The 23,269-nt window shown below is 37.8% G+C and overlaps 1 protein-coding gene across 2 annotated transcripts in view; it reads left to right on the top strand.

Moving 5' to 3' along the window:
* The window catches only part of DGKH (diacylglycerol kinase eta), a 166,254-nt gene extending 143,360 nt beyond the window's left edge, over positions 1–22,894 (top strand). For both annotated transcript variants that reach the window (XM_075087944.1, XM_075087934.1), the window contains 10 exons: positions 325–432; positions 3,553–3,666; positions 3,956–4,090; positions 5,097–5,263; positions 6,808–6,913; positions 8,437–8,529; positions 12,726–12,845; positions 13,214–13,322; positions 14,655–14,785; positions 20,875–22,894. In XM_075087944.1, the coding sequence (XP_074944045.1) occupies positions 325–432; positions 3,553–3,666; positions 3,956–4,090; positions 5,097–5,263; positions 6,808–6,913; positions 8,437–8,529; positions 12,726–12,845; positions 13,214–13,322; positions 14,655–14,785; positions 20,875–20,964 (1,173 nt within the window). In that variant the 3' untranslated portion in view covers positions 20,965–22,894. The remainder of the gene's footprint in view (positions 1–324; positions 433–3,552; positions 3,667–3,955; positions 4,091–5,096; positions 5,264–6,807; positions 6,914–8,436; positions 8,530–12,725; positions 12,846–13,213; positions 13,323–14,654; positions 14,786–20,874) is intronic.
* Positions 22,895–23,269: the final 375 nt, after the last annotated feature.

Below are 23,269 nucleotides of genomic sequence, written 5' to 3'. Positions count from 1 at the left end.
AAATATTATTGGGTTTTTTGATTATTTTTTTCCCTGCTTAATAGACTTAATTAATGTGAAATTGTGAAAATGTTTCTTTGAAGAGTCATGGAACACCTCTGCTGTAGATACTAGTGTTTTTTCAGCTCTGCAAGAATTGGTGCTAAGAATGGAAAGAAGAGGTTTGTATTAGAGCTGCTTCATAGCATGGATGGGAATAGGCTTGTGTCAACCTGTTAATAACTCCATCCTCCCCTGCCAGATCTGTGGAATTTTCCTGTATAAAAATGGCTGATTACTTTTATCACATTATTTATATACTGAATGAGCTTTTATCCATTACAGTGTGACGGACAGTACATCCCCCTTCCAAGTCTGCAGGGCATAGCTGTGCTAAACATTCCCAGCTATGCTGGTGGGACTAATTTCTGGGGTGGAACCAAAGAAGATGATGTGAGTAACATTAAAGAGAAGTAACCTTCTGGGCAAAACCAGCAATAAATAGCATGAACTGCTCTTCTCATTTAATTTTAATAGTGGTAGCATACAGTCTGGGTAGCATCTCTTATTCAGGGAGGCTGTCTGATTTTAAACTGTATCGTCTTGTATTTGATTTTTTATTGAAAATATATCCGATGATTTTTCCCTGTCACCTTCTGTTGTGTCCATTCCAGCAAAATGTTCATAATAAGGCTTAATTATTTTTTTTGTAAATGGCTCTATGAGATAGTATTTTTAGAAACTAATTTTATAAACAGAGACACAGATAGATTCTCTCTGTATTGTTTTACAAGCTCCTGTAAAGAAGGCTTCTCAAAGCATAGATTCCTCTGTTTGTTATATTCTAAAAATAAACAAGGTGGAGAAGGATAATCACTCATGGTTTATACCTGATGTTTCCTCCTGTTCTTCAAACAGCTTTGGACTAAGAGAGAGTGATTCAGAAAATGAGGAGTGACGCATTTAGTGACTGATAATTTAGTTGTGGTATTAATCTGGTTTTAAAATATTAATTCCTTTTAAAATATTTTAAGATCTCCTTTTTTCCCTTTCTTCCTCACATGGCCTAAGAAATGATACACAACATGGATACCTAAATGTCCTACAACTTGGAGCAACTGCTCCAAGTTCGTGCACAATGCAACCACTGTAATTACTGGCAGATTATCCTAATTCAGCATGTCCTGATTTAGTGTGTGGAAGGTCTGAATCACCTAAAACTGTGGTTGCAAATTAGCTTCTGATTTTAATGTGAACAATCCAGAATTTTTTTTCCGAACTGCTTCTGGTTTCTTGTGAGTTATTATCCTTTGCTTATATATGCACACACACACATATATAAAAGTCACAAAAAATATTTAAACATGTTTCAATGTCTCATTATTATTTTTGGTATATGTCAGAGGATGGCAGTTGTGTTTATATTTGACTGTGGACATCTGGTTTTTATATACCCCATGTTCATATTCATAACTTGAAAGCATCTCTAACATCTGCTCAGCTCTTGTTCAGGAGTTTATCTTTCTCCCTGAACTGCCTCACTGAGAGAGAACAACTGTCCTAGCTGTCATACCGGTATACAGCAAATGTGTGTTTCTTGGAGTAGTTTTACAGATGTTCTTAAGTCTTCTGGGGATCAGATATGCCAGCAAGGTAACATGTCTGTTGTGGACAGAGTGAGGAGCATAATTCAGTGCTTTAGTGCGGTCTTGCGTGAGCAATCATCAGAAGTGTTGGTGGTCTGAAGTGCCGCTGGTTCTGCTTATCTGGACACAAAGACATTTGCCTTGACAGCTAAAAAAACTCCCGAAACATTATAGATAAGCCAAGCTGGGCAGCTGCACACTGACCAACTTGAGTGGGACTTGTTTAGGCATGCTTTTTTGGTGTCCTGGAAGACAGGCTGGAAACATGACCTGCAACAGAAGAAGAGGGAATTGTTTCTTGAACGTTGATCCATAAAGATTTGTTTGCCTTCACAAAAAAAAAAAAAAAAAAAAAAAGATGCATGGTTGGTTTTCAGTACAGATATGTTTTACTGGTGGAGAGACACAGCAGACTGGGCTGTGGTTTGCCCATCCTTTTGCTAAAATTGAAGCACAAAATAAATGAATTTTTACAACTACTTTTTCTTAACCCATGCAGAACTGGCCCTTTAGATGGCAGTTATACTTGTTAAATCTGGATCAAGGAGTCTCTATACTTTTTACCTTGGGATAACAAAATCCCTGTCTTTGCTCTTTTCAAGACATTCACATCCCCATGTGAAAAACGGAAAAATTTCCATGGAAATTGGAAAAATTCAGATGGCGAAACCTTTTGCTTCAAAACCGCATAGACCCAGTAAAATTGCGCTTCCATTCTTTGACACTTACCTGCTCAAGACATATCTATCCAATCCTGGGTTGCTCTGAAAGGAAGTGCCACCTGGATGTGGCATTAAACTATGGCAACTGTGCTGTGCAGCCCTTTTCCTGAGAAGCCCGTGTCAGCCTCCTTGCACAGCCACCACAAACTGCACTGGGGTGAAGGCTCCTGCTGGCCTGGTGGGCAGCAGGGACCAAAGTCCCTCACTCTCTTCGCCATCCTCTCCCTTCCTGAGCCATTGCTGCAGACACTATCTGGATTACACAGTCCTGGATCTGCAACCTCTTAATTTTGCACCTCCAGGAAATCCTCTCTTAGGTGCCTCTCACGCAGCTTACTCTGCCCACAGTGCCAAGTGAGGTAGTCTGAGTACCGCTCAGAGACATGATCTCTCTACCCGTTGAACTCCTACTGGAGTGATTTTTCCTGCTGTTTTTTCTCCCTCATTGGTCCCTATAGTGTAGCAGGATGAAATGGTCAAGCTTCAAGTGACCTTAGTATGGTATCTCCTGCCAGACACAGTTGAACTCCAGCCTAAGACTTGTCCTGTGGCATGGCTGAATTCCCCTGCAGGACACCAGGTGGCAATGGCACACATTGAGGCTTCTTGCACTTTGTGTAAGCTAATGGAAATTCAACATCTTGGCTGGATATCAGGACATTTGTTGCATATGGAAGCATTTTTCATATTTACAGCAGATAATTTCATACAGCGCCAACAAGATCCTCTTCAGTATGAAAGCTGTGTTTAACAAAGCCAACCATGGACTCGGATGTTGATTTCCAGAGAATTCAGAATACAAAAAGATAAGCACTTCTGAGAAGAAAACCACCATTATTCCTCTTAACGTCAAGAACCTCTTAGATATTAGTACATTAACCAAGTGGAGATTTGAATTGGCCTTTCATCTTGCCTTGAAAAACATTTCTTAGTCTACACGCTGAAACATGCCATCCTTCCTATATAAGGGTATGCCTCGTCATTCAGATATCTGGAATGCTATTAGCATTGCTGTTTTAAAATAATATTTGCCTACTGACTATGATATCTGACTCCTGTGACTTTTGAGAGACAGTGTAGTTATTCTACAGTAAATAAGTTAGAGCATTTAAACGTTGAAAATGAATCTGTAAATGAATCTGTCTCACTGAACATGCAATCTAAGCACTAGATTTATCATCAGAAAAGGAATGTTTTCTTTTCAGATATTTGGGGCTCCATCATTTGACGATAAAATCTTAGAAGTTGTTGCGGTATTTGGCAGCATGCAGATGGCAGTTTCAAGAGTCATCAAACTGCAGCACCACAGGATAGCTCAGGTTTGTTTCTTTCTTGAAAGCACGCAACATGGTTGGCAGCAGTTTGGGATGCTGGCAAGCATCAGTACTCTTGATGACCACCACCCTACACATTAATAAAGCGCTGACATTGTTTTAATTTTAAGGGGTAATAAATTGTCTTCAGTGAAGAATGAAGCATAAAAGTGCTTCATCCTTAAGACAAACCTGGAGGGAAGCCACAGCTCCTAGTAATCAACATATTTCAGGTGGCCCGTCAGTTTCATTAGTATTTATTGCTCTGTAAAATAACATCTTTGTTCTTTTCCAGTGTCGGTCAGTAAAGATCACCATACTTGGTGATGAAGGGGTTCCAGTGCAAGTTGATGGAGAGGCATGGATCCAGCCCCCGGGAGTGATTAAGATCATACATAAAAACAGAGCTCAGATGTTAACACGAGACAGAGTATGTTGCAGAAAGTGTGTTATGAGATGCTATTACTAACATTGTTTCTATAATAATTCGATTCAGTTATAGCATGAGCAAAACAGTGCTTATAAAAATGTTTTATAAGTATCTATATAACTTACATGATTACTTACAGTTGCATAATTTGTGTAATAAGATTAATAGAGAATTGTTCTTTTGTATAACTGACAGGGCTTTTTTTGTTGTTGTTCTCTTTTATCAGTTTTATTAGTGCTATTCCTGTATTCTTATTAATATATAGTAAGAAGAATGGTCAAAATCCTTTTTTCCTTTTTTCCTTCCCCTCCCCTGTCCCCCTCTGGTGTGTTATACACAATCACACACTGGAAGTTCTGGCACAGTTGTGTAAATATCAAAATTCTATAATGTCCACATTTCAGAATGACTTCCTGCAGATTTCTCTCCTGTCTCTCTCTGTTCTACTGATCCTCCCTCTCCCTCACGGCCCAGTCTCAGACAGGAGAGACACAAGCAGAACCTTGTCACACAGCCACTGGAGAGTTCACGCTTGTCTCAGATGCCTGTGTGAAAGGTGAAGCGCCCCTCAGTTCTCTGTCCAATTACTGGATGGTGAATTTAGGGTGCAGTAATGGCATTTAAATTATATTTTAGTAAATTTGTTACTTTTTTTCCACCATTGTTTAGGTTTGAATCTTGTATTGCTTTCAGATTTAGATCTTACTATCCATGCTTGTATTATCACTGTCTTTGTGGTCTTATTCTTTTGAAAGACACTTATTGAGGATAAAGGAGGGAGAAAGCGAGCTTTCAGAAGTGACTTATTCTCTGTATTAAGTTTTAAAATAATTAAATTTAACATTATTTATAAAGCTTGTATTATTTATATAAAATTAAAACGTTATTTGTCAAAATAATTTTAATTAAAATATTATAGAAATTAAAAATTATATCAAATTAAATTTTAAAACAAGTAGGAATACTCCAAGTACTGTGCACTGAATGTATAATTCATTTTGATCAGGCCTTTGAAAACACCCTGAAGTCTTGGGAAGACAAACAGAAGTATGATTCCTGTAAACCTGTCATTCGATCTCCCTTGTACCCTCAGCAGGCAGTTGAGTTGGCTACAGAAGAAGAAGTTGCACAGGTCCAGCTGTGCTCACAAGCTGCAGAAGAACTTATTACCAGGTACAGTAAAATTAATAAGTTTGGATTGGCAACCTAGACACCAAGACTGAATTATTCATGCAAATGCATACATAGACTCAGAAGTGTATATTTTCCCTGTTCTTTAATTAATGTTTATTTGCCACTCTATCAGTTATTTGATTTGATTTGATTCTTAAGGTTCAACTTGTTTATGTATGCTTTTCCTATGTATCTCTGTAATTTTACTTTTGTGTGTTTGTGTATTTTTTTTCTTGTGAAAACCGACTTTGTGAAGGAGCAGTGAAAATGGAAAACTGGAAAGCGTCTTTGCAGAGAGGATTTTGATTGAAACTTCTCATTTATGCAAGAGCAAAAATATATTTATTTTTAAAAAATCCTTAGAAGTTAACTTCAGAAGTCAACAGTGTGGATGTATCCACGTGACCTTAACTTCTCCTGACCTTATTTCTCCTTAAAGCCTTGTTACTCACAATTTCAAAATGATGGGTGCTTTTCAGTAAACTGGAAAGTTTTCTTAAAATATTGTACAAGTAAGCAGTTAACACACCAACATTCATGGAGGCCAAATTGCCAGATCCCTTTTTGCATTCATCCACTCATTTGCTGTTTCTGTAGCTTTCTATTTCATTCCTAATGTTCAAAATCCTTATCTCTGTGCCCCTGGACACTTCAGTAATTTAGATGGATTGAGATGATAGTGAGCTGATGGTATAAAATTGATCCCACAGCTTTGCTTATTTTCAGGAACTACTTTCTTCCTGAGACACAAGTATTTTAATAAAGAAGGCACTTCAATTTTCACACACACACACACACAAAAAAAACCAACCCTAGATTTTTTTAAGAAAAGCATTTTTAAAAAATCAGAACACTTTATAAAGCTGCTACTCAGATGAAAAATTATCTTAAGCATCAGTATCAATTCTTGGAGTACCTGCTGAGTTGCACTGATAGTATAAGAAAGGAATTGGAGAACTAGGTATTATTTTTATACTGTACTGGTGACTTAGGTAGACATAGAAGAATAATTTAGGTTATGAACTAACCACAGTGAAGGTTAGCCAAGACAGCTTAAAAACTTTACTGTTCTAGAGATGCTCCTGAGGTTATAATTACAGCTGGGCCTCCTGTTATCTCAAATGACTGCAGCCAATCTTAATGTCACTTCTGAAGGATATGCCTTGTGAAATACGTGTATGGGTTTTAAGATACCTTCAAGTAAGTTACCTTAATGTGCTACGGTTTTCCTCTATAGTTTATTTGAATTAATAGTCCAACATTTTTGGTACAATTTTTATGTAGCATTTGTGTTCTAAGACAAATAAATGTATCAGTATTTCATAGCAGAATAAATCTTCTGTATTATGGATATCATTTATTTGAGGTGCTGTATTGCTTGAAGAGATACTCGTATTCTTTCTTTAGAAAAGACTATATTTTTTTAAAAGTGTTTTGTGAAACGTATCTTTGTATATTTTCTCATCTGAAAATGTTGTGTACTCTGAAGAATTATTCTTTAAAGGAGGTAAGAAATATTCTTCTCTTTTTTTATATTTTTGTAGAATCTGTGAAGCAGCAAAAATACATGGCCTCTTGGAGCAGGAGCTTGCTCATGCTGTTAATGCATGTTCACATGCATTAAATAAAGCCAACCCAAGGTTTCCTGAGGTAAAGGACGAACACAGACTTATGTATGAGTAAATAAACTATAATATCTGTGTGCTTAAGCTTGTGACACAGGAGCTGCATTGTACTCCCTGTCCCTATATTAAAACAAGTTGGATGATAATTCTTGAAGTTTTTGGTAAACAAGACTTCTAAATATACATACACATGCTTAGATTTAAACAAAATTGCTTAACAAATGAGCGGATGCTGTATCTTCTCCCCTTTTTACCACTTTTTCTAAGGTGAAAGTAAAGGAAAAGTTGCTTCTGATTCTGAAGGTGCTGCTCTGTATAGCAGCAGGGAGTCTCAACCCTTCACATGCATAGGGAAACACCCCATAGCTGATGGATTTGGTAAAGATCATGCTCAATGATTCTGAAATTTAATAACAACACCAGGAGTTAGGAGAACTGCCTTTTTACAGAATAGTATTAAAGAGGAGAGTCTCCTCCTGATGTTAGGTTGGTATGATATCTGAGAAGGTGGAAGATGCAGATTTTGCATTCATCAGTGTCCTCCTCAGCTGATACTCTCTTTTGTGAACATGGGACGTTAGAAAGCGACGTTAATGACACTTAAAATGCGGACCTCCTGGGTGTTGTTGCAGGGGGAAGTGAGCAGTCAGAAGGGAGATACAGAGTTTGGATTAGGGGCACGATAAGAGCACGTCTGTTGCCTTTCAGAAGCAGTCAAGAACTCACTCCATCTTCAACAGAGGTCCACAGCCAGGGGTGCTCATCCTGAAGTGATGCAGCAGTGCTTATTAAATCAAGTGAGGCAGTGTCCTAATGTAGCTCTTGAGCGTGAATAAACCAAATACAGGTCAGCAAACAGCAAAAACAATAGGAAAAGTAAGCTCACATCTGCTTGCAGACAGCTATGTAGGCATATGCCCAGGTACTGAGTGGAGGCAGGACAAAGGCTGAACAAATGCTGTTACTAGATACAGGTCAATTCTTGTGGATGCATTCATAGAAATTTTCATGCTTAATTGTTATGCAGACAATGCAAAGGGGGTGAGGAGAAATTAGTTTCCTGGTGTGTCTCTTCATACTAGACAATCTGGGTGTTTTCAAGGATTGAACCCCAAAAAGTTTAATTAGGTAGAGGCTGTCTACATCTACCCTAAATTTATGAATGGTAAATATATTTGCTGCTTAAAATACAGCTAGCAGCTTACTTCTGCCAAGGATAAGGTGAACAATTTGGATCAACAGGTGTTATTAAATGAGGCCCACTGCTTTTCTGCTGGCCTTTGTCATCCATAAGAATTGTGGATTCATCTCACAGGTGGCTGTTCATGATCTTCAGGATTGCATGAAGTCATATTAAATGAAGTTGGGGAAAAGACAGTAAATAGATACTACATTTTTGTTTTCTATTCTCAGTGCTGAAGCAGTTGTCAGTGTAAAGTTAAATTGATGTATTTCTTCTAGGAGAATACGCCTAAAATGTGTGCTGAAAGCCCAAAGTACTTATTCTCAGTACTTATTCAAATAATTTTTATGCTTCTTATTCCCCAGAGCCTTACCAGAAACACTGCCATGGAGATAGCTGTCAATGTGAAGGCCCTACATAACGAAACTGAATCTCTGCTTGTAGGAAGAGTTCCTTTGGTAAGGTCCCAAAATACATGGGTTTATTCCCTCATTCAGATTATTTGTCATTTGTTTTTTGCTGAGTTTTTAAATCGGCGCAGGACTTATGAGCTGCTAAAAGATGCTCTGTAAGGCCGATTGGAGGATATTATACTGCATTTGTGGTTTGGATCTGAATAAGTTATGAATTCTTGTTCTAGTTGCCATCCATCTTACCTCACTTCAGATATCTCAAAGGTAATTCATTGCTTGGGCTCTTCTTTTTAATAGTCAGTGGAGAGAAAAAAGTATCACTGTTGAGGTTGATTCACACTCAACTGTCTTGGAGGCCTACCTCAGAAAAAGATAAATCATCTTTTGGAGGTATAGCATTTAAGATAACTTCTGGAGTTCGATTATGTGACCATTTTCAGAGTTTGAAGGGAACCTGTGTTGAGAGCTGTTCAGACTCATACGTCCAGCTTCTACAGATCTAATTTGCACAAGTAAATCTCACCCTTGTTCTAACAGCTAAAATAATTCAGGAATTATTTTATAACCTTTAACTGCTAAGCGTTCAGTAGTCCTCTGATGGCACTTGAAGACTTTGCATCTTCTTTGGCTACTGTTTCTGTGCCCAGAATGATGAAGACTGCTCAAGAATTGCTGTACGTGGATGTATAATTAGAAAATTTCTATATGTGACATTGTGAGGAGAAGAAAGATGTCAGGTTTTCTATGCTGGTCCAGTTTTACATTAAGAAGATACTCAGTGAGAACAGTTACATTTTCTTTGGATTCAAAAGAAGATTTATTTCTACCTTACTGTTTATTTAAGTGTTATAATTAAAAATTGATATAAATAGGAATGTTTCAATTTAGCTGAGTTAGGGTATGAAACTTCTTAATGCAGGTTCAGATACTTTTTTTTTTACACAAGTGAGAAATGGTACAAGTCTATTCTACAGTAACCAAAAGTTAATAAGGTCTGAAGGCTAATAACCATATAAGTTCTAGAAATAGTAAAAAATTAGGTTCACATGATCTATTTTAGAAGGGAAAGTTATTCATTAGATGTTGTTGTCCAAGAAAAGGGAAAAATATCTGCTGGGTTATTTTTCAATTGCTATTACTGATCCCCCATATTTCAGATAGAATATGGAATCAAAACAGAGAAATCTGTTTAAATTTTAAAATAGTTTAAGAAGAGGACTGAGAAGAAAAGGTTTAAGTTGATGATGCTATACTAGGACTAGTGTAATTTATCAGGGCAGTCTGGAAATAATGTTATTACGGAAACCTTCCCATTGCAACATTACCTTTTCTATAGCCAGTTGTGATCTCATTGTGTTTTCGATTTGGTCCCTTGTTCAGGCTCCAAAGCTTAATTCGATTCATTTGTCCATTTCTGATTTTTGCATGTTGTACTTCTGCTTCTCATTATGATCTGCGCAAATGTCTTCTTGAGTCTATATCAAACCCTTTTTTTAGTAAAAAGGGCTGTTCGGAAGATACTGAGATAATCTTCCAGAGATGTCCATTACACTCATTTGACACCATGCTTGTTTATAACAGCATTTCACAGTATTTCACAATATTAACCTTATTGCCACGTATTTTATAAATGCGGAAGCCACATGTATGTTGGCCCCTCACTCTACTAAAATAGAGACAGATGAAATTTAAGGTATTGCCTGATGCATCAGCCACTGCCATCGTACACTGTTCTCCAAATTATCTTTCTCCTCTGACAAAGACCTTCTTTCTTTAATATCTTCCTCTTCATTTTTTGCTTTTGCCTCTTCCATTCTCCCTCACCCCTCTCTTTTGGTGATCAAAGCTCCTGATAGCAGTAAATCGATGCCTTCATTACATACGCTACTTGGTAAGCTTTTTCTTTGGTTGCCATTTACCAGCTCTTGAGTCGTTCTGTGATGGCTCCTGAAGGAGACAAAAGAAATGTAAATACATATACAAGGAGACTTTGATTCCTGCCACCTCCTGTAAGATATGATTAAGAAAATTCTTACAACAGTATTAGCTAGATGATATCAAATTATGCATTTGATGCATAGAAATATGCAAATGATGCATATAAATACCAGTTTTAGTGAAATTATAAGATGGGACAATGAAGCTGATCTGTGGAAACTCCCAGATAGTTATGGCTGGAATACAGTTTGGAAAACGTAAAGAATACTATGTTTTGTCTAGATATTTCCACAGGCACTATTTCCATTTTTGCTTTTTAGAAGGCATTTCCAGTCTGGAACAGAGCACAGTTTTCCAATGTATTAAGGGAGAAGTATGACAGAATGTTCCATTTCAACTGAATGAAATTACCTGAGCTCACTGAAACAAAAACTTTTGTATTAAAAATTTCCTTTGGGAATGACTTAAAAATCCTTTGTTTTCATTGTTTCATTCATAGTGTCAATTTTCATCCTGGAAATAAGCTTTTCCAAGGTGTTGTAGGAGGAGAATTTGCCCTAAATTGCTGATTCTTCCTTTACCAGAATTTCACTAGTGTTTTCGGTTTATTTCAGGAGCAATATTGCCAATACATACACTTTCTCAGCATCAGGTGAAAGGTTTTTGTTCCCAAGCAAAATGTTTTCCTTTGAGAATCAAGCAATTTGATAAGTACTTGTTGAGAAACAGGTAACTCTCTGCTTCCTTCATTTATATAGGATACATGACTTAAATAATTTTTTTAAATGAAAACAAGAGAAAAGCTGCAACTTCTTCAAAGACAAGTGGGTGTTCCACTGTACTCCAAATTAACTTAAGTGTTCAAATGGGAAAAAAAAAGGAAGGCAAAAGATCAGAATCTGCTCATGGGCACTGAATTCTGTGAGCTTCAAAAAAGGAAGGAACACAATAGCAAGAAGGAGCTTATTTCCAGTATTACTATACTAAACAGCAATATCTTACTAAAGATGGACTCTCCTTTGAAAGGTGGTAACATAGGCAAACTACTGAAGCAAAGGAAAGAAGTTTCCGTTAGGTAGGATAAATTAATGGGGGTTTGTTATTTATCACTGACGCCCAACAACGTCAAAACCTTTTTCCAGCACTAGACATCAAAGCTTCTCTTACAAGTCCATTTTAAAAATGCATTCATTAGGATATAACATAATTAGATCCTTTCAAAAGGATATTCTGCACTGCTTTGGGACTACATTCACTTCAAAGAGAGAAATAGATGTTCAGATTGCTTTATTAGTGATTTCAAGCAACTCATTCCAGAATTCAACTCTTTACTTCAAAATGGTGTTTCAGATACCCCAGATAAGCCCAAAACAGCTTTGCCAGGGATCAGCGGCCTGCCTTACCTCTTCCTCACAGGTTCGACTCACACAACAGCTGCAGGAGAGTTTTCAGACCAGAGTTTTAAGGAAAACTGGTACCTCCATAGGGTTCTCAAAGTACTGATGGAGCCAAATTCCCGTAGGTCAGCAAGTCCCAAGCTTTTCACATTAATACCACTTTCTTTTCCTCTTTGGCCTTCACTGATGTCTCTGGCTTTTTGTCTCCCATCTGTGGCTGCAATCGTGTCCCTCTTCCGTGCCTGTTCCCTCTTCTTCCCTCGGCCAGCAGCAATGGCTATCACTCCATGTCTCCTATTTAGAAGGGGTAGTGCAGGTATTGTATCACCACTGGAAGACCTTTGGGAATGGAGCACCTTTGGTAAGATCCATTTCCTCTTACTTGACCATGAGAGAGTGATCTATCGTATGAAGATATTTGTAAATAACAACTCAGGCTTACTACCATCTATTCAATTCTTTTACACCACTTTTCATACAAAGATTTTCCAGGCCCTTGTTCTTCAGGTCAAGTTTTATCTCCCTTGTGCTAGTAGTTTTGATTTCCAGTGTGTTCTAGTATTGGTGTTATCAGATAACTTTTTCTATATGAAGACTCAGGCGTGCAGTGAATGATGACAGTGATTGATAGCTAGGTCCAGCTGGTCTGCACCAAAAGTCTCAGCTGCCTCAGTCATCCCTTTGTAGTTGGGACCATGCTAAATGTATTGTCAGGGTGGTCTGACACATCTCTGAAGGAAAATTTAATTGTCAAATTAAATTTTGGTAAGTTTATTTGTTTTCACCATTTGTTTACACTCACCATAAAGTAGTCATCTGTGTATGTGTGGTAACAACATATCTAGATTTATACGTTATATGTTAACAAAACTAAAAATGCTATTTTTCTGGCCTGTTTATAAACAGCAGTTAGAAGCTCCCCATGAAGAGCTGTTGTCTGATGCTTTGCACAGCGTGGAAATAGAGTTGAGAAAACTTGCTGAGATACCATGGCTTTATTATGTTTTTCAACCAAATGATGATGAGGTGAGTTAGATTAATACTTCCTGTTTCTAACTGAACTTAGTTTTTTTTAGATAGGGAAGAGTAAGATAGAATCCCTCGTGACCTGGAGAGGCAGTTTCCGTAGTGATGCTGGGTCATTTCTGTCTGCTGTGAACAAGCTTCCAAGCTTAGGGCTTTTTTTTGTGTTGTGTTCCCTTTTGTGAATTGAAAGGTGTTCAATGGTTATTTAATAAATGAAACAAGTATAGAGTTAAATCTTGAAATTATTCTTTAAGGAAGTGAAATTTGGTCTTAGTTTTTGAGAATAACTATGAATTACTATTTCAAGCAGATGATTTTGCTATTGCTTTCTGTTAATTAAAGGTAACTATGTCTCCTCTTTCATGCAGGATCCCCCTCTGGATTATGCTAAAAGAAACAACAGAAGTACAGTGTTTCGCATAGTGCCAAAGTTTAAAAAAGAAAAAGTTCAGAAGCATAAGACCAGCCCTCAGCCTGGTATGTGTTTTGGCATTACAAGAAAAATAGTAGCATTTGGGGAAAATGTGATTTTATGGGGTTTCTGGGTAAGAGCTGACGTGATGCACTCTACCTAAGAGTAAAGTCAAAGTGAAAAGCAACTGAGTTAACTGGCATCTTCATTAGGATGAAGATTTCTTTCAATGCATTTAGAAAGCATTTAGATAGTTTTGTCATGTGACAGGACCTGTATCTTTGCTGGTGGCTACACTTGATTAACACATAGCAGTACAAATTGTAGGTAAACACATTGTTTCCCTGTGAAGCTCCAATTCAGGTTTTTCAGGTTAGTTTCAGAAGGTGTGCAATAGCTTTCATCACACCAGTTATTCTTAAATTTCAGATGGGTTTTAAGTTCAGCAAGTGAGACAAATCAAACAAAAAGCCATGACAGTCAATATTGATTTTTTTAAATTAGAAGTTGAACAAACTCCGCTCTCCTCTCTTCCCATTCTTATCCATTAACTTACTTCCTTAAAATTATGTCCAGGAGGTAATAAGTGATCAGATAGTCCTTAAACTGTTTCTACATCTTTGTCTTTTTAATGGACAGTTGGTCAAAATCTGCAAGATCTTGCAGTTGTTGATCGGACCTTAGATTTCAGATTAGACTTCAGATTTCACTTCATTATAAAACTAATCAGCATCGAATGAAGTTGCAAAATTATAGCAATAAGTAGCATAAGTCTTTTTTTCAATAAATGTGGTCTTATTAGGACTAATGTGGGCAACTAACCTTAGAGAACAATGTTTTACAGAGAGCTTATTAATGGCCTATGTAACACAGTAGCTTAAAGAATACTTGTTGCATTAATTAAGGATACTAGAAAATGTTAATTAAAACTGGACTTGCTTGCTGCCATTGCTATTTTTGAGGTATGGTTGATATTTTAATTTTACATGGTAATTAATTTCTGAAGGCTTCTCCTCTCCCTGGATGACTACCAATAAATTAGTGGTATAAAGCGGAACAACATTAGACTTTGCGTCACTGATCCTAAGATGGTTTAATGTGAATTTGTTGGGACATGAGGTTTTAAAGGCTTTACCGAAGAAAGTGGAGTAAAGCTGAAAGCATGGCTGCAAAGCAAAGAACCCCAACTTTGTTTAGATACTTTCTCATGTTAACTGCTAACCTGTAACCTGCATGTAAAAAGGAAATCGTCAGTTTATGTGGAAATGACACCTCTAACCTTTCCCTTTGCTAGCACGGCAATTCTACTCTGTTTTCCACTCTCTTTGGCCTAACCTTTGCTTGTGATGCATTTGAGCATGTAGAAATTAAGGGGGTTTTGCTCTTAACTTTGGTAGTTCAAAAATGGGGCACAGATGAAGTTGCTGCTTGGCTGGATCTGCTCAGTTTGGGAGAGTACAAAGAAATCTTCATCAGCCATGACATCCGAGGCTCTGAGCTTTTACATCTGGAAAGGCGAGATCTTAAGGTATTTCCTTTGTGCTACTTTTCTGCTATTGACCATTTTCTTTGACAAAACAACAACCAACTTTTCTTCTTTCCCTGCACTTGTTATGTGCTTGTAGCTTGGCTTACACTGTGCAAATATGCAATAAACTAATACACGCTGTCCTTTGGCCTGAATTTCTGAAGTGCTGACTTTTACTCGCAACCTAGAATATCTGTGTTATCTGAAATTTCCTTTATTTGCACATTATGTAGAATGTTAGCATTATAGTTTATGTCAGAAGGCATAGGAAAAGCACGTTTGATATCTTACTGACATCAGTATAATATAATGTTATCTTCAAGAGTTCATCATTTTCATTAAACGGGATCAGTATGGATCAGTTGAAGGTAATAATTTTGAATCTATCTACTGCAAGGTCAGCAGCTCTGAGCAGCCGACCTGCCTCAGGTGATTTACTTGTATATATATTGGATACAGTGGGTGTGAGAGAGATAAGCGGCTTAATAAATTGCAGCATTGGACTTACATATTGTTGGTGTTTGTGTGTCAAAATAGACTTCGCAATACGTTTTCTCACCCCTGAGCAACCTCTGCCTGATTCTACCTGTATAGATTTAAAAAAGAGCTCTTTCTTTTGTCTCCAGAATTGTAAAACTTTCTTCCTCTGAGGTCAGATTAATAAGTTTTGCAGGGAGAAATGTTACCTAGCAATCTGAGGCTGTTATTTGAGCTTGCTGGTCTTTTTCAGGAGTGACTTAAGTGCATCCATTACATGTAATAGAGGCTATCTCTTTGGGGATTCATTACATTACTTCTTCCGGGAACTCAGGAGTAATGAGTTCTTGATAATGTGTTTTGCAACTGCTTTCAGCACATGAGAGAGGAAATAGGATATTGTATAAATCACAAACATTTACTTTTAGAGTGCAAGTCATTGCTCTAGCCACATTGCAGTAGTCTCCAGAGAGGCAATACTTTCATACAAATGTGCCATTTTTTGTAAATTTTCTTATATAGTATGAAATCCTGACATTATAAGGTAGTGCTTGCATTATGTGACTGTTGCAGTAGAATGCAGCTGCTGATAGCTGTGTTTGAGATTATGTCTTTGGCTGTTGTGTATTATTTTACCCTTTGGTATTAGATCACCTGAGCTTCTTTCCATGGAAGTTAAATTGCTTTCTTTCAGGATAGTTCCTGACGTGGAGGGACAGTTTCAGGACAGTCCCTCCCTGCAAAAATTTAGAAATAGAAAACTGTCCAAGCAATCCACCATAATGTTCCACTGATGGGTGCTGCAAGTCCCTGTTCTGAATGGGCACTGAACAAGTTTAAAACTTAACTGGAAAACTCAGTATCACATAATGCATAGCTTTACTAAAATGTTAAGAAATCTTAAAAAAATAACCCAAGATGTCAAATTTGTTGGAATAAATGATGGAGGGTAAGATCAGTGTTAAACTACACACGGCCCCTGGCCATGCCTCGTTTCTGACAGGTACCAGTTTGACTGCATGCCCAGAACACTGGCACTTCAACCAAGTAAATATCTGCAGCAGGGTAGTCATCAACCTGTTACCCCTGTTGCTAAGACTCATGCTGTCGGCATAAATAAAAGCCCACCACAAAGGCCTATGCCCTGAAATATGTAAAAGCTTGTCTAAGAGCCTACAGAGAGACAGACTTTTACTCTCCCCTCTGCCTAGTACTGCCTGGAAGCACATATGAGGTTTTAAATTGCTCAGAACAGCTGGATGAGGAATTGCTCTATGCAAGTTACCAAGGGTGTATCCTGTGATAGCAGAAGTCTTGGTCTAGAATTGCCCCATCTGCTTGTTAGCAGAGCTGAGAGCTTCCAGCGCAGTGCTGTTCATAAGGTAAGCCAGGCTTTTGGCCAAGCACGGCTTGCACTCTATGTAGCAACGCTGAATTTAAATAGCAGAGATTAGCACTTGGCCTGCTCATTACATACAGGCATGACCTCTGCAGGGAGCCAGTTAAGGATGGTCAGGCAGCCTGCAGTTTCTGACCAGCGACCTGAATTGGTGTCAAGATGTGTAATGTGGTACCTAGGAAACGAGGAACATGTCACAAGCTGCCCTGTTGATTTTTCCTCCCTTTGGCTATCACGGTATGAAGATGAGTCTTCAGTGCTCTTGCGAGCTATAATCTGTCTACAGCCTCTCCTCCAGTGCAAGGCTTGTGCTTCCTGTGAAACTAAATGGGCTTGCCATTGATTCACAAGCTCTTAAGTCACGTGTAATAGATTTACCTCTATTACCTCTCATGTCAACAGCAGGAAAAATCGTTGTCCATTTTAATTGAATCCTCTGGCCCCACCTTTCTTTCTGTAAAGAAAAGATGAAAAGCAGCACAGAAAAGGTTTTGATGAAACTCTCTTCCTTTGCCCGCATCACTGAAATAGATCAATACGTTGACTGAAGAATTGGACGTGTCTAATTATATTTCTGCATAGCTCGTGGATCCCATTCTCAGTTAGCTGTGTGTGTGGCAGCTGGCACATGGAGAACACCTCCAAGAGGAACCAGATACCTCTCTCCACGCAGACCCTGCAGGAATACCCTTTCTCCAGACTCCTATGCCTGATTCTATTTAGGGGAATCTTAGATATTTACATCCATGTGATTATCTTTCCCTTGAGGAAAGGCTGGGCAGTGAATTGTGAACTGTACTATAGAAACTGTAGAAAGAAAGCTTGTTATGATTTTCTTTTTAGCCTTCTTTTACAAGAAAACTCATTGAAAACTAGAGTCTCATTTTTCTGAAATAAGTACCGGCATCTTAGCATTGATAATCTTGTTCCTATGCAAATGACTTACTAATAATCAGAACTGCAACACATTTGGTAAGACTAGGGTGACATCTCCTTAGAGCTCCATAGCAATGTTGCTTTCTTTGGAGAAAGGGTTTCCATGCCTCATGTCAGCTTGATGGGCAGCGCCAGTCAAGCTGAAGCCTGTGCTGAGACTGCGGCATTTCATCACCGTGTTCTGCAGTAGCGCGTTTGCATGGAAAACGTGCTGGAAGATTTGTTACGCTTTGGGCATGCTAGATGGCTTTGACACTGGGAATGCAATTAGGGTAGGTTTCTTATCTGGAAGATGTTAATATTAAACAGTGCTTATATAAATTGTTTGGTAGTATTACATTATATGCTTGGCCACAATCTGTGGGGCAAACCTGGAATAAATGGGTTCTTGGCTAAACAGACAGGCAATCACCATAATATAATGCAGGCAAAGAACTCCTGAAAGCTGTTGCAATAATTTTTGTCATCTTTTTCCTGCCCAACCTTTCTTTTTCTTTCTGGGAATTTTTGAGCCCTACCTGCTGAAGGCCTAGTGATGACAAAGTGGGTTGTGAGAGCAGGAGAGGCAATCCTGTAGTTTTAAGGCCATAGCTGGGGTAAAAGAAAGGCTATTTTCTTCCTCAAACTCTGGCTACAGTGTTGTCTTCAAAACCATATTTAGTAAAATTTATTTTTTGTTAATTAGGTATCAGTTAAATATGGACATATTATGTAGATCATGAGGAAACTCACGCATGCACAAAAACGCAGAGATCTTTAGGGATCTTGCTTTTTGAATGATGCATGATATGCTGCTGGTTTAGTCTGAGATGAGAGAACTTCTGCAAACTTCCCTGCATCAGTAGTAAAGTGAGAATACTGGATGGCATCTAGTGTCAGGAATGTATAAAATCTAATTCCCTCCAAACCAAACTATTACACAAGCATGAAAATGCAAGAGTTTATCTTGTCGGTTGTTTCCCCCCACCCCCACCCCCGCAGAAGTGTGGCGGAATTTATCAAAAGGGTCCCAAAAATTGTGATGAGGCCCTTGAGACTTGCTGTTCTGATCTCCATCACAGCAACTTCAGCTGGAGCGGAAATAAAACCAAAGTCTCTTGCCTCTGAAACATAGGCGTTGTTGACAATTCTTTGTAAAGGTTGGTGGAAAAAGTGGCTGAGTTTTCTCGGAATTTCATAACATGATTCTTTCCTCTGATCTTTGAAGTCTGGCAGCAGCTCACTCTGTTGCTTATCCAACAGAAGTTCTACTCGTGAAAAATGTTTGTTCTGAAGAATTTGCAAATTCTTAACCTTTAACGCATGTGTGGCTTCTCGTGGTTTGGAAAGCATCCTTATGGGTTTTTCCTTCCATAGAGTTTCCTCCACATGGCAACTAGGCTATTTCAGTAGTTTCAATAGTCATGTCTATTTTTGATTCATAGGAAAATTAAGTTTAGCATAAAAAAGAAAATAGTCTCCAAATCTAAAATGATAAATATTACTGTCCTTGTGGGACAAGTTTGACAACTGCTACCTACATCAATTCCCTTAACTTAAAAATTAGTACTACATTTTTTTTTTTTAATAAGTGAGATGACCATTAGTGAAACAAAATATAAATTGATGCGGTGTGGAAAATCAGAAGTTTTTTTTTCAGATAGGTTTATGAACAGCACTTGATTTGGGGAATTTTATGAACACGTCTTGAACACTTTAACGCTGATACCTTTGTGCCAAAGTACTGTAAAGGATGGTCACATATTTATAGTACTGACAGTTTTCAACTGAAGAAACAACCAGGTTTTTTTAATCTCTAACATAACCAGAGTTCAATATCGACTCTCTGAAAATTAACCCACCTGTTTAATCTCTGCTGTGCTACATTTACAATAAAATAATTAATTCATGCCCATCTTACCACCCCTTTCTCCCTCTGGAGAAATGCAAAATTAATTCCATGCTACCACTTTTAAGTAATATAAAGTGCAGATTTTGAGGTTTCTGTGGCTGTAGAAAGGTGGATACAGTCTTTGTGTAAAGTATGTACAGAATGTTATCTAAATTTTTATTTTCCACTCCATGAGGGTAATTATTTCAAGCTGCTTAATTACACTCCCTTTTAATGTCTTTGTAGAGGAAAATCTTCCTATTAAAATGAAAGGATTTCTATTGCAGAAAAATAGATGGTGAAACTTTTCTAAGGTTTTTTTTTAATTTAATCACAATCTATTTACATAAGGTTCATTCTACAAATAACTAGTGTTTGAATCTGCCACTTGCTCAATATCACTAACACAAGGATTTTGAGGAGTTTTTCAAAGCTGGGTTTTGATAAGGGAGGGAATAAGATAAGGGAAGCAAAGTTCCACCAAACTGAGCTGAAAATTCATCAGCACAGTTGAGGATCATTAGCAGACCTGGGCATCCCATTCTGCTCCTTTGACCATTTGACTAGTCAAATTTTAAAAAGGATGCTGCTAAAGCTGTTATTAATGCTGGAAGAGGTTCGCTGCAAAAACTTCTCATCTGTTGTCACTCACACAGAGATGGGTCCCAGAAACCAATATTAGAAGCAATTCAGCTGATGTGATTCCTTTAGTGGTGGCTACAAGGAGCTTTATGCTCATGGTTTTTACGTTTTCCTTTGGGATATGACTGTCGTGTTTCTGAGAATTATTCTTCCAGCTCTCTAATCAAGATGATCCGTGTTAGGAGATGTTACCTTTTTGGAATGGAAAACAAATGCTTATCTTTTCTATTGCTCTCTAAAGGGAAGTTGTCCTACATGCCTGTAGCCGTTACATCTACTTTCCCTCAAGAAACCGGGGATGTGTGTGTCTGTTGATTAAAACAGACATCATAGGGCCTCGGATCAAGTGACATTGCTGGACAGAAGCTCTAATCCGTCACATTCTACCAAGCATTTGATTGCCGTATTAGAGAGGAGGGGGAGATTGTTCTTTTTTTGCTAGAAATTGTGAAAGGTTTTTGTACTTAGAAGTCAAGCAAAAGATGATTTTTGGCAGATATTGCAGTGCCCTGGGTTGTCATTATTGCAGGTAAGTAGTTTTCTGTCTGCAAGACAAAGAGGGGTTCATTGTATGCTCTAAGCAATTTTGTAGTTAGGCAACACTTGCTAGTGCCATAGAATCTTTTCAGGTTAATGTTGACTGCAGTGAGCACATTTCTAGACATTTGTTGCATGGCTAGGTCATAATAATTTTTTTCCTTTTTTGTAAATAAACTTTCTTCTTTTTCTCTTTTTCTTCTTTTTTTTTTTTTTATATTTCTGTAGGACCTGGGGATAACGAAAGTGGGTCATATGAAGCGAATTCTCCAGGGAATTAAAGAGCTCGGCAAGAACACCCCTTTGTCTGAAGTGTAATTATGCTGGTGCTCTCCCTAGAGACAGAAGGGAAAGCTGCTGGAGGAGCAAAGCTGTTGCAGGCACTTAGCTGTCTTTGTAGTTTACTCTATGGAAGAATAAGCACCGGGGTGTTTGTACAGGCTAGTATCTCTGAATTCTTGTATGGTGAAGAGCTTGCTGCAAGAGTACAAAAGGATTTGTGCCAAAAAAAAAAAAAAAAAACCAGGAAAAGATGGTATGTTCTGCGAAGATGTTTTCTTGGTGTGCAAACTTGGCCAGTTCGGATAAGCACATTTTGGTAAATCGATTGGTTTATGGTGAACTGCGCTGACTGGAAAATATAATCGAGAAATGATTGCTTTGCTTACATGCAGCTCAGTACGCCTCTCTTTACACTGCAGCAAGATACCACTGTACAGCATGAGGTTGTCCAGTTATCCTTCTGAGGCACAGCTTCATAAAACCTCCTGTGCAGGAGACCGAGAGGTTTTGGAGGTTCAACGCGGAAGCCTAGCAGCGCCGCAGGTACCCAGCACTCGCTGGCCGTGCAGAGCGGGGAGAGATACCTTGTGATACCATGAATGCAAACTGTAATGCATGGTGTGCCTGCCTGAATCGTCTGTTGTTCTGTTGCATGACACATCTGATACTTTAAACACTTGAACAACTTTTATATCGGTTTGAATGAGGTTTAATTTATTACTACTTGAGTGTCTCTGGTATTTTTCAGTTTCAGGCACTTTTCTATTCTTCAGTGTTGTGTTATGCCTAAACTGTGTTCTACGGCAAAGGATGTGTGGGTGTGGAAACTTAGCATTTGTGCCATATTCAGCAGATTATATGCATTCTATATGATTGAAACACTGTACAGTTAGATTTTTTTTAAATATACCATGTACAGAAGGTATATCAGGTAACTAACTTATGAGTATTTTTGAAAGACCGGTACCTCACAAAAATATCAATTGGCTTCCTGCATGGAAAATGATAAAGAATTTTCTCATGGTGCATTTTAATGTAGTTATTCAGTTTTCTTAAACATCTGTAGCATATATGAACTTTCAGGCACTAATGGTTTTATTTATTCTATTGTTCAAAAAGCAAGTTGAGAGAGTAATGAAAAAATTTTACAGGAAAATTAATCTTATTTATCATACATAAGGAGAGTTTTAAAATGTAGCAGCTGATTTGATTTTTGTGGGGTAAGCTTTTACTCATTACTAATTTACTATTAATTTAAAAATGTCTCTGTATGGATTTCTTTACAAAGGCATCAATTTGTTTCTTGTCAGCACTCCTACATTGGTAGATCATAAGAATTTAAAAAACAAACTCTAAGGCTTTACGCTATGCATGCAAAGATGCATCACATGCAAGATAGCAATCCATGAGACTAAACAGGATAAAAAATTTAAACCATCTTTGTTTAGAAATGGCGTTAGACCAGAATTTATAAGGTTATTCACAGTTTACTTAAACAAAGCATAGCTTCATAATTGAATTTCCTGATTAATTTTTCACAAAAATATTAATCTAGTAGGAAAATAATTTGCATATATCAATTTAAAAACCTACTTAAATGTTTGACATGAGATGATATTGCACCACCTGCCAGAAAACTTGCAGAGAATCGCTGTCTCCTTGCCGTTCCTAACAACGTGTCATTGCGGCACGAGGAACACTTGACTTTTACTTAATCGAGTAGCTTTGACATTTCTTACAGGTTAAAGAGTATCTTAATATCTATTTATGTTTTCCTGGTAGGCAGCAGAGTGGGGCTTCGTTTGTTTTTTCCAAAGCTGATTTTCCCTGTGAAAGGGGCCAACGTCAAGTACTACACCTGGTTTTGCCCTCTCGTTCTCCTGAGTATGATGGGAGTTGTCCCTTGGAAGCCAGATGGGCATCATCCCTTGGAAAGTAAAATCTATTCCCCTCATTGTTTTCTTGGAAAAAAAAAAAAATCAAATGCAGCAAAACAGGCTTCGTTTATATCCAATTATAGTACTATGCTCTTGCTGCTGTAGGTTCAGTAGGTACCACTCTGGGAGCTCTGTGGACATAACTGATTATTCTGGTAAATAAATAAAAGCAAAGGGCTGTGTTGCACTATGTTTTCTGTAAAAACCAAACCAAAATCCCTTCGCCAAGGGACATGATTTTCATGCTGCTATATGAAAATCATATAAAAACAATGGGAAGTTATGCAAACAATGGAAGGATTAGATTTCTTTTTTTTATATGTACTTGACATTGACACCTTTAATAATGTTCAGTTGGCATCCGTCCGCAAGTTGCACTTACTTTTCTCTTTGTTTCTCTGTAA

The sequence above is a fragment of the Phalacrocorax aristotelis genome, chromosome 1 (assembly GCF_949628215.1).
Source record: "Phalacrocorax aristotelis chromosome 1, bGulAri2.1, whole genome shotgun sequence".
In the NCBI taxonomy this organism is placed as follows: Eukaryota; Metazoa; Chordata; class Aves; order Suliformes; family Phalacrocoracidae; genus Phalacrocorax; species Phalacrocorax aristotelis.
This window is presented reverse-complemented; position numbering and strand designations above follow the sequence as displayed.